Genomic DNA, 12,835 nt, shown 5'->3' on the forward strand with positions numbered 1-12,835 from the left:
AAAAAAAAACGAAAAAACAAACAAACTCCTGGGTCACCTGTATGGAGAGAAAAAGCGAGCCGACACCGACACATAGTTTTTTCGTTAAAGTAGTACGCATTGGTTTATAATGTTGTGGCCGACTGGTGCATTGTGAGAAATGCAATGCTGAATGTAATACTTGAGAACACCTGGAATTGGGCAGGGCAATATGGCCAAAAATATTTATCACAATATAATTTAAAAATTTGCGATAATGATATAACTGACTATATTATTGATGCAAGACAAAATACTTTACTCCACAACTTTATTAGTCCAAAAAAACCCATCAATTTATTTTCATTTAAACAAGCAGCTGTTTTTTATCTGCATTAAAGCTATATAAAAATGTAAGAGTGCAAATGCTAATTCCTTGCTGACAGTTTAACCAAAAGACATTTCCAGTGGAAATGGGCTGACATATCCTGAGCCTAACCATGTATAATATCCACAAAAGTTAAAAAGAGGTGCTTTGCAACATGAAACTGGCATGCAGGATTATAAGGCGCATTAAGCAAAATTTTAAACTCAAGGCTATCAGTCACGCAGTAGAACATGGGAATAGAGCAGCTGCGAGAGAATTTAAAACAGTCAGATAAGTCTAACTTTACTCAACTCATTCTTCTTGCTTCCATCACTTCTGTACCATTGATTCATTAATACTGATTTCTCTCGCAGCTGCTCTATTCCCATGTTCTACTGCATGACTGATAGCCTTGAGTTTAAAATCCGCTTCATAAGCATGTCTCTTAACAGGTGCCATTTTGGAGTCCTTACACACACACACAATACGGTAATATTATGTTGAAGCACAGTATATTACTGTGAGGCTCCTGACTACAGTAGCTGTAATGCTCCGACAAGCGGTGGGGCTTTGTAGCTTACCAAAGTCATACAAAAACATTCTTTGATAGATTTTTGAGCGCTGTGTGCCACATAAAATCGGTTGGAGGTCAGTAAGCAGAACCAGAATTCATACATAAGGCGTACCGGATTATAAGGTGCACTGTCAAAGAGAGCCTTATAGTCTGATAAATACGGTAATAACGACAGCCCGCTTGCATGTTCTACAAAGGAAAAAAAAGTGCTTTGGTGGCTTTCTGATGGACGAAAACCAAACCAGTTCCACATCACTGAAGTTGCATTTCTACAAACCAATTCTGGTTCATCTGTTTCATTCAATGATCCGCTTTTGCCCTTCTCATTCTCCGTCACTGCCATGCTTTTTCCGTCATGTGTGTATGAAAACAAAAGCATTGTGCATGCGCGTTTTACTCATAATCTATTGCAATATTTCATTTTCTTATCATTGCCTAACATTGTACCGGTATTATCATGAAACGTATAATATGGCCCAGCCCTACCTGGAGCAATACTGATCCATTAGTCAAGGAAACGAACTGCAGCCCATATAAATGTGGGTCTGTAGGGTCTACGGACTGCATTTGGTAAAAACACCTCAAATCAAAAGTCCTGAAAAGGAGGAATACTGATTGCGCAAAACATTTGGCACAAGTTTATTTTTTTTAACTTAGCAAACTTAACAAACATATTCATTTTTCTTGATATTTTTTTCAAAAATTTCAGTGTAGTTAATAAAACTAAAACAGGCCTGACAAAATATTCTCCTCTATATCCGATTATCTGCAGAAACAAGAGTAAAACAGCATCATGTGCTTTGAGACAATAAGTCAAAAGAAAAAAAACATTTTTACAATTATGAATGTTTCCTCCTCATATCACTCAAAAGGGAACTCCAGAGGAGAAGGAATTACACAAGTACAACAACATGTCATCACCAATTTCTTTGACTTTTTTCTTTTCTTTTTCTTTTTTTTAATAAGGCACACACTAGCACTCACATACAACATAATCTAAAGAGATTAGCTGCTTTTCCACAAAAAACATAACAAAACCAAAAAAGAGAGGCACTGGAAAAATTGCTCCATCGTACAGTCAATAAAAACAAACTAGAGACTCTTATTAAACTGAATTGTTTTTTAATTGAGTGGTTATTTTACTTATTCTAGAAAAATAGATTTTCTTTTGCTTGTAATAAATTTTAACATTCAAAAATGCTCAGAGGCAACCTTTCTAGTGCCTATTTTGGCAGCACATAGGACATAGGAAACAACAAAACCTTTTGGGCAATCAACGTCAACTACAACGTCAAATGTGAATTTGGAAGCACCAGTGAAGCGTAGTAGACAAGGACTGGACGATGAGCTGTGACGCCACACCAACATGCTAGGGCAAACAGGAAGAGATCTAGAAAAACAAAGAAAAAAAATACACAACAGGGAGGCAAACCTTGGTTACACAGTAATGGAACACAGACAGGAGAGAGAAAAGAAACTGACAATAATCACATTTATCATGGTGCTTTACTAAAGTCTAAAAACTCAGTAGCCATTTTCAGGGACTGAGTGAGGATGATGAGCATGTTACTAGAAACTGAGGTGGATGACAACAGCAGATTCACACATATAGAACAGCTATAAATGTGGTGCCAGCACAAAATCAGTGGCAACATGCAAACAAACACAGCTAATCATGTAAGGAGACCAGAGGGTGTTACGGAGGTAGTACCTTTTTAAGCCTCATCTTTAACATTTTAGTACCTGATGTAACATGCTGCACACATCTCTTAAAATCAGCTAACTGGAAAGTGGAACTGATGATTTTCAACATTTATTTAAGTGCATCTGGAAATCTGCATTACTTTAAAAACTTAGAACAAATGTTTGTTGAGACAGGTAATAGTGGATGGCAAATCGATCCAAATATCGATTGTATCGATGCCAAGTCGGCATCTGTATCGGATCGATACTGGCCTGGTGAGATCGATTCTTTACTTTAAGTTCTGCTTGTTTGCAATGCTGTGGTTTCGCCAAAGACAAAACAGCCAGGTCGCTGGACTCGCCGCTGCTGTGTCAGCTCCACCTCACCCCTCTTGTGTTTAGATATTGGGCCGTCACGTGACATGGCTTAGACGCTTTGGGGGTTGTTGTTGTTTACATATTATTTATATTTTCACCAGTTGTTTTTTTTTGTTGTTGGGAATTTTAATTGTAATTTTTGTATTATTATTTCTCAACAGTACTTGTTTGTTTTAATTTGTTAACTGGTTTGCGTTCACTTTTTAATTAAAGATTTTTCTAAAAAAACAAAAAAACAAAAGTGATAATATTAATTTTATAGCATTTTCTATTTAATTATTTAATCTATTTAATTATAAACTTTGTCCAAATTATGTCCTGGGTTTTAGCTATTTTAATAATAAAAAACTATAATCACAAAAAACACTTAAAGTCAAGGTAATTAATTGAGATTTAGCAATTCAATGACGCATCCACCTTATTTGTTGAAAAGTATCGGTACGAGCGATACTGGTCCGTATTTCCTTGGTATGGGATTGATACCAAAATATGCAGTATCGCACACCACTAACAGTTAGTGGTTTTATTCATAGGGATGTAGCCCAATTCCTTCGTTAGTCTGCCTGACTATCGATCCCGCTTATCAACTCTTGCAATTTTGAAACTGAAACCAGCTGATTTCAGTTCATGTGTCGTCGGAGGAAAATAGTGGCACAGCTCCAGCGTGGACATGGACATTTGAGCAATAAAAAGAAAAGAAAAGTACGAGAAGTGGAGACTGCTCCAGGACAGAAACAACTCTGAACACAACTTGGGCTCTTCACAAGCATCTGCATAGACAGCATCTAAAACTAAGTTGGGTTATGTTAAAGCTGAGTAAAATGCCGACCACAGCCCAGGGCAGTGATAAAGTGAGCTGTCATTTGTGGCAAAGCCAGCCGCTGCTGAACTTCAACAGGTACCAAACTGTTTCTAAAGTAGAATCACTGTGGTGGTCGCTTTGAAGTCTCTTTGTGCTGGTTTTCATCTTTGTTTGGTGTTGCTGGCTTTGGTGTTTATACCTAAATACTAAGAGAACAATCATGTGTGTCCTGTCAATTCCTCTCTCTATTTATTCATTTGAAGATTCAAGAACGTTGAACATTAATTTCCGTAAAATATGAAAATGTAACTGCATCTGTCCTGTGAGTGCTCAGGCCTATCTTTCTGTCACAGTTCTTAATTATCCTAGCCATGAGCACAGTTTTAATCCAGACTAATTGAATAAGGCCTTCTTGAAACATTTTAGTAAAAATTATTAAGATGGATGTGACATTCACATTAATTATACCTCTGGATCAAGTTAGGCATGATTTCCATGCCTTTATTGGAATAAACTAGTTATCTTGCATTCTATCTTACAGTTCTACCTTGTTTCTGATAGTTCAGTTTCTAATTTACTCAGCGTTATAAAGTCTGGTATTTGCATAGTGCTAAACTAACACTGGATGAACTGATTGTAGAAGCCCATAGTCCTAACTGCTATAGATTCAAATAGCTGTTCAAAAACTATTCTAATCAAACCAGTGAACCATATGTCTGTGTAGGTTCTTAGTCATCCAGGTCATGGTATTCTGAGGTGCTTGGAAGCACAAGGGCAACCTAGACAATATTTGGCAGGTGATTTAAATTTTTTAAATAAATAAAAAAAAATTTCAATTAATGACTGAGAGCCCAGAGTATTATCACATTGTGTGAGGTCTGATCTCTCATACGTTAAGGGCCCTCTCCTCAAAGGACACATTCAGATAGATCCTTTTAAGACGAAAGAGCTAAACAAATGGGGATGAAAAATGGAGTGAAATGAGGCACGTCCAGTTCTTTTATAAGGTTACATTCTCAATACATAGTTAACTGCCACCATGTAAATGCATACAATACATCAATGTAATTTTATTATAGATTTGTATTTTGACAATAACACATACTCGTGTCCCCCACGCTCTCTGCCTTATTATTTACAAATAATAGGCATGACTTTAAAATGCCAAGTCTTAGCCTTTCATTTGAGAATTCAGTAATATACAGTAAGATATACCTAGTCCAATTAGACAGTACATGACAGTCCTAAAGGACAGAGCCCAGGGAACACAAAGATGTGGAAGTGCCCAAACAGTTACTCTCTAGGGCTGGAGTAGGGAACCTAGACCTGCAGGACACCGGCTCTCGAGGCCTGGAGTTCCCTACCCCTGCTCTAGGACGTAACTTATAGCAGAAAAGCTGATCAAGCTATGTGTCTGTGAAGGTTCTCAGTCATCCAGGTCATCGTAGTCAAAGGAGCTTGCAAAGAAAAGCGTCTGGACTTCTTTAAGTTGCTTGAAGACGTTTCACCTCTCATCCGAGAAGCTTCTTCAGTTCTAAGGTCAAATGGTGGAGAGTCCCAGATATAAACCTAGTGGGAGTTCCCCCCACAGAGGGACAAAAGGACCCCCTGATGATCCTCTAATCACCTGAGCCAAGGTGTGAAATTGGGTGCTGGGTCCCAATCAGCCAGAGTTTCAGGTGAGTTCATTGTGAAACCTGGCCCCACCTTGTCATGCGAATTCCTGAGGTCAGATGGCCCAGGATGTGAGTGGGCGTTAAGGCGTCTGGGAAGGGATCTCAAAACTGGATTATAGATGGCAGAGAGTTGGTGTCGTAAACCCCCGCCTCTGTTCAAAGATGGTCGCTCACAGTGGACATAGATGGCTTCTTACCCAGATGGTTTGAAAGAGGAGTGAAAGAAGCCATCTATGTCCACTGTGAGCGACCATCTTTGAACAGAGGCGGGGGTTTACGACACCAACTCTCTGCCATCTATAATCCAGTTTTGAGATCCCTTCCCAGACGCCTTAACGCCCACTCACATCCTGGGCCATCTGACCTCAGGAATTCGCATGAAAGGTGGGCCAGGTTTCACAATGAACACACACCTGAAACTCTGGCTGATTGGGACCCACACCCATTTCACACCTTGGCTCAGGTGATTAGAGGATCATCAGGGGGTCCTTTTGTCCCTCTGTGGGGGGTTCACTCCCACTAGGTTTATATCTGGGACTCTCCACCATTTGACCTTAGAACTGAAGAAGCTTCTCGGATGAGAGGTGAAACGTCTTCAAGCAACTTAAAGAAGTCCAGACGCTTTTCTTTGCAAGCTCCTTTGATCAAGCTATGCTAAACAAATGTTTTTCCTTTAATATGGAACTTCCTTGTCTTGAAAGACTTTAAACACTGATGAAATACGTGGGTACCCTGGATGTATTAATACTCCCCATGGTAGCCCCTCTGCAAATAATTCAGTTTTGAACGTATCCTTGGTATTATTTTTCAATTATTATTAATATTCTAGCAAAAGTATCAGATGGATCCTTCATATACAGCTCGTGCCACAATGTCATGTAATACACATCAGCAAGAGGAAACAACGTTCAACAGGCAAGTCTAGGACACACACCAAGAGATGAAGTGAAGTGGCAGATTCCACATTTTCTTCATAATTTCCAATCAGATAAATATTTAGACAATAATAGTTCCCCAAGACTTACAGAAAGTATAAAATCTCTATGGAAATAGAAAAAGCATTACGATTAAAATATATATCTCAACATTTATCTTCCTTCCTAGCTCTATGTACAACGAAACATGCAAAAAACAAAAACACAATATAATTTCCTGGCATTTCAGAGAGCTGCCAGGTCAATCTTGCACAATATATAGAAAGTCTCTAGCCCTTGAGGTCAGCTAGCTGATAGCTATCATGAAAAGGGAGGGCTGGTGGAAAACTAAACTAAAACAAAATGTAGTAATGAAAACCATCATGTTCACATTGCACAGAATTTTAAGCAACTGAAAGAAGTCATTCAACTTTGGATTTATTGTGAAAGTTGGGGTTATTGCTTGTTAAAGTTGACAGTTAAGCTTCATAGATCACATCAGCTCAGTCCCTGATGTTTCACCCAGGTTGATCTACATCTCAACTGCATGTTTTATTAAATGTACTGATTATACATGAAGTATAATTCCATATCAAGTATAATTGGTCATGGTTTCTACACTACACTACACTCACCCCCTGAGGCCTCTCAATTAGTGTTCACCATAAAACTGTTGCTGTTGACAAACAACAGATGTAATATAATCAAACATGAAAGTGACTCGATTACGGCTATGTCCACACGTACCCGGGTATTTTTGAAAACGCAGATTTTTCTATGCGTTTGCACCTTTCGTCCACACGTAAACGCCGTTTTTGGTCACTGAAAACTGAGATTTTTAAAAACTCCGGCCAGGGGGGATATTTTTGAAAACTCCGTTTTTGCATTTACGTGTGGACGAGAAAAACTGAGAAAATGCAGAAAACGCAGCGTCAAAGGTGTGCGCCTTTGACGTCACACTGTGCGTCATGTTATTGTTTCGGTGAAATGAATTTCTACAATACTGTTAATTGTTCTCTCTGCAGTGTTTAAATGCTCACATATACACACAGTTACTGTCCCTCCACACATACGACTCGGTTCTGCTTCTATGCCCCAGCTTTGTTTACTTTTTCCCACCGAGGCTTCTAGACTTCTGATTGGCCAACATTTCTGCACGGTTAGGAATATATCGCCACCTGTTGCTTTGGCATGTTCCTAGCAGTGTTTTCCTTCATTTCTGCCTTTACGTGTGGACGGGATTATTTTTTAAAACGAAAACGGAAAATCTGTGTTTTCAAAAATACCTGTGTACGTGTGGACGTAGCCTAAAAGTAATGCTAAAACGGAATACAGTCTTGCCAGCGCACAAAAATCACAGGTACTCTTTCAAAATGCCAGAGAAAAGGGTAGAACAACAACAGGCTTGTTAACTTTTGCAGAAATCAGTGATTTAACACACACGCATACACATGCGAAAACACTTAAGTCCAAATGCCAGTTGCACATACTGGTGGTGCTCCACCTTGACAATCTGATCTTCTGTGCCTACCCTGACAAATAAGTCTGATAAACAATACAGGTGTCTATCACTATTTGGTCTCCATTTCAAGCGATAGCAGGGAAAACCACATCAAATAGAGATTTGTCTTTCCCATTTGCTGCCTGGTTTTTAACATTAAATGTGTCAAAGAGGAAGAAGGTGAACAGGAAGTGGCAACAGAGAGATTTGGCATCTGATAGTCAGCATGCAACATTTCTTGACAAATGACTCATATGTGTTACTTTCTACCACAGCAAACTAACACAACTGCTTCTCTTTTTTGTTAAAAAGAAAAAGTGCATACACCACAAAAGAACATGGGGAGAATCCAGGCTAGTGTCAAAACTTGTCATGTAGCTTCACGTCTGTCTTTGTCCTGACATGTTTTCTAATGGCCACGAGGAGCAGTGAAGCAGCCCTGTAGCACACAGACAAGTTTCTGAGTGCATCAGTCTCAGCTGGTTATTCACACTACACTTACCATAACACCACCCTGCCTAACTAAGCCTGTAGTGTCTCAGCTCGTTCAGTAGGGCTTGCTGTCATTCTTTGAGCGCTTCAGCTGCACCTTCAGCCTTTTCATTCCAATCTGGAAACCATTCATTGCCTGGATGGCTGCCTGTGATGACACTGGGTTGTCGTAGCTCACAAAGCCTAGAGAAGAAAGAAACACTAAGAGCAGCTCAACGCAGCTTGCAGTAGGTATTTTCAATGTGCCGAAGAAAACCAATTGTTGCAAATAAAACATATTTATATGCATACATACGTATATACTAGGGGTGCAACGATACACAAAATTCACGGTTCGGTTCGGTTCGATACTTTGGTGTCACGGTTCGATATTTTTTCGATACAAAAAATGTTCATGCCTTTTTAATTTGTCATTTATTAAAATTATAAATATATATTTTAACTCAAAAGTACAGTTTTTAAATTTAACCCTAACCCTTGTGCGCGTTTTTTTATTTTGACAGCGAATGCGCACCTGCGGACCACTTATGTGCAGCCCTGGTTATTTAGCTCGTCATATTGCAGCCACAGAAATTCTTTTGTCCATGAAACCATAAAGCTGCACTTTCTTTTTGCCTTATAGTCTGATTTGTCATAACTTCTCCGTTTTGTGGTAAGCTTTTCTTTGGCTGTCACTTCTTCACCCTGACCTGTCTTATTTGGCTCAGCAGAACTAAAATATATATCTGTCTGTGAAGGTTCTCAGTCATCCAGGTCATCGTAGTCAAATATAAATCCTGCTGCTTTTACACACGCACTCACATAAGCTCAGCGATTCTCTGCGCGATCAACCTCTCACATGTTTAAGCTGCGGGAGATTTCACTTGTCATGTTTGCATAGTAAGCTAACGATTAATAAGACGATGTCAGAGGAATTGGTGCACAAATTATCATCACTCACAGATCAGTGCTGTCGCTCTCTATACACAGTTCACACGATTGCAAAGTGAAAGCAAAAAAACAAGCGCAAATTCAAACGCGATTTCAATATGTCACATATTGACAGTGGCTCACCGATGCCAATGACATAATTACCCAGCTACATTTCTGAAAGAATGCAAAAGCATTGACATATATTTTTCCTTCCTACAATAGCCCGACGGGCAGGGAAGAGATAGATTTTGGTAGCCCGACTGGAAAAATCGCTAGCCCCGGGACGTCGGGCTAGCGATATTGCGAGCCCTGTATCTGATTGAGGAATCACTCATCTTTGGAAAAGAGAGTTTATTACAGAGAAATGGCTCTTTCCAAAATAAAAGCTATACTATCCGCTTCTTCTGGGCTATATTCTCAGCAGCATAAGGAGAATCATGTGCTAACAGCTGTCTAAATGACTCGGCTAAAGTTAGTAGCATGCTTGTTGTTTTTTTTCTGCTTCCACTTGTCTTTGCACTAGGATGATGTCGGCGTAAATGTGCAGTCATATTCGTTGTGTTCCCACTAGTGCTTTCAGGTTAATCTCGTTGAAATGACCTTAACGCCACAACACGGCAAATCTCCGTTAACGAGCTACCGCCGATCGCCCCGTGCATGGGGCTAGACGGCCAACACGTTAACGAGCTAACTGCGCTAACACACTAGTTCCCACCCATGTAATTGAGCATTGCATGGCACATCCAACATACTGTTTTACTTTAGTCCATGACTCGCTTACCTTCAGGGTCATACGTCACATGAAAACCAAAATAATTCCAAACGCCAGATCTGAATGAGGGTGGGGGAGGTCCATGTTGCAAGGAGAGCTTAACTTCTGTCTCGCTAGCTTGCCCTGCGCTCTTCCTTCTGACGATGCTGTCTGTGTTGAGCGCTCAGTGAATCTGCATTCGACTACTCCGCCTAGGCTGCACTGTCGACCCTAGGCGGAGTAGTCGAACGCAGATTCACTGAGCGCTCAACACAGACAGCATCGTCAGAAGGAAAGTTGATAAAATAAATTACAAATTTTGTATTGTTCGATACATATGCGTACCGAACCGAAAGCACTGTATCGAACGGTTCAATATCGATACGAATATCGTTGCACCCCTTATATATATATACAGTACATATGTATATACACATATATATATACATATGTATATACACATACATATATACATATACACACACACATACATATACACATATACACACACACATACATATACACACACACATACATATGTATATATGTATATATATGTGTGTGTATATATGTATACATATAAACACACACACACATATATATATATATATACATACATACATATATATACATACATATATATATACATACATATATATACATACATACATATTATACACTACATATATACACATATATATATACACACATATATATATATATATATATAATATATATATATATAATATACATATATATATATATATATATAACACACACATATATATATATACACACACACACATATACATATACACACACACATATATATACACACATATAAACACATATATATACACATATACTATATATAATATACACATACATATACACATATATATATATATACATACACACACACATATATACACATATATATACACATATATATACATATACATATATATAGTATATATATATATATATTATTTTTTTTTTTTTTTTTTTAATAAAAACGTACATGAACTCACCAAAACATTTGCTGAGGTTAGTCTGTTTGTCAATGAAGACTTTTGCAGAGATTACATTTCCAAAGGGCATAAACATCTGGAGCAGATCCTGATCTCCAAACTCCTGGGGTAGGTGGTAAATGAACAAATTCGCACCTTCTGGACCTGCCAAACAAAGAAAATTATACAAGTATAAAACACAGTAATATTCTAACAGGACTATCATTATGAATTCACGTAGCTTTTAAAAATAGAGTCACATTTTTTGTATTCACGCAAAGAAAAAAAAATCTGATTGACAGACTGTAACAAACTGTTTAATCGAGTCATGCAGAGCCTGGTTAACAGATTCTTAAAAGTGTTTAATAATATGGTTCAGAGCTGCTTTTTAACAGATTCTTGTGTTTTACAAAACATATATGCACTGCTTCTAAAAACACAAACACTGGCTGCACATCTCCAGAGACAAGCTCATAGCCAACCTGATTTTGTTTACTTTGTCTTATTTGACAGTTTCCATAACACAAAAATGCGATATCAAAACTTCTCTGCAGCCCAGCTGCTTCCTAATAAACTGACCAACTGCAATTTTTAGTCTCATTCCAGCGTGTGTCACAAAAGAAAAAAAAAAACAGGCCACTTAGAAAATTATCTGTAAATAAGAACAAGTACACTGTGAATTCAGCTGCATTATAAGAAATGAAAATTTCACATAAAGCAGAAAAAGGACTGAAAAAGCAGTCCATATACACTAACGGTCAAACGTTTTAGAGCACCCCAATTTTTCCAGCTATTTATTGCAGTTCAAGTCGTTCAAGTTCAGTGATTAGCTTGAAATGGTACAAAGGTAAGTGGTGAACTGCCAAGGTTAAAACAAAAGGTAAGGTTAGCCAAAACCGAAAAATAATGTACATTTCAGAATTATACAAAAGGCCTGTTTTTTAGGGAACACAAAATGGGTGTCAGTGAATACAGTTTCCTTCACACTTAAAAGGAAGAAACTTTGACTGGAAGAGGTTTGGGAGACCGAAAGCCACAACTGAATCAGAGGACACGTTTCTGAGAGTTATCACAGGCGGCTCACAGGGCACAGCTTAATAGTGGTTGTAGTAAGCGAGTCTCAGTTTCAACTACGAAGACTCCTTTCATTTCAGAGTGCAATGAGACTTTAAACTGCATAATTTTCGATTGGAATTGGAAAAATTGAGGTGTTATAAAAACCTTGACCGGTAGTGTACTTTCATGTTTCAAAAAAGACACATTGAAATCTTGAAATTTCAACACAAATTTGAAATTGTGCGCATACTTTGCCACTCCAGAGTTTCACACTTATAGTTATTTTTTACTACAAGTTGAGCTGTTGACATGATGAGCCAAGGTTATTTTAGAGAGATTTACATCTTATAGATAGAGAGTTACATCTTACTAGTGCAGCACCCAGTCATGGCTGATGCAGCATAATAAAATAAGACAAAACCCTTATCAGAAAGTGACATTAAAACACACTACACACATCTCTTAACAACTTAACAGTTAGTTGTAGCTAAACAGCAATTTTTATTTAAAGGCATACTCAGTGTTTCACACACCATATTCAGAAAATGTGAGAGATAAAATGCACTGCTAAAATCTGAAACTATAAGGGAGGATTGTCACAGAAAACATGTAATGACAATAACATAATTGTTGATAATTGTTGATGTCCTTCTGCTCTTGCTCTTGACGAAGGCGGTCGCACTTTTCTCCTCTCCTCCTCCTCTCCCTTAGCTTCCCTGCTTAGCCTCTTATGTCCTTGTCTAGTCTCGTGTTTTTTGTAT

The 12,835-nt window shown here is 38.3% G+C and overlaps 1 protein-coding gene across 8 annotated transcripts in view; it reads right to left on the reverse strand.

Moving 5' to 3' along the window:
- Positions 1–1,846: 1,846 nt before the first annotated feature.
- Positions 1,847–12,835, reverse strand: part of celf1 (cugbp, Elav-like family member 1) — a 69,696-nt gene continuing 58,707 nt past the window's right edge. For all 8 annotated transcript variants that reach the window (XM_014330896.2, XM_042216509.1, XM_042216513.1 and 5 more), the window contains 3 exons: positions 11,040–11,183; positions 8,356–8,528; positions 1,847–2,289 (listed from right to left, as the gene is read on the reverse strand). In XM_014330896.2, the coding sequence (XP_014186382.1) occupies positions 8,401–8,528; positions 11,040–11,183 (272 nt within the window). In that variant the 3' untranslated portion in view covers positions 1,847–2,289; positions 8,356–8,400. The remainder of the gene's footprint in view (positions 2,290–8,355; positions 8,529–11,039; positions 11,184–12,835) is intronic.

The sequence above is a fragment of the Haplochromis burtoni genome, unplaced genomic scaffold, assembly GCF_018398535.1.
Source record: "Haplochromis burtoni strain Fernald_Lab_line unplaced genomic scaffold, NCSU_Asbu1 Contig_1090, whole genome shotgun sequence".
NCBI classification, from domain to species: domain Eukaryota; kingdom Metazoa; phylum Chordata; class Actinopteri; order Cichliformes; family Cichlidae; genus Haplochromis; species Haplochromis burtoni.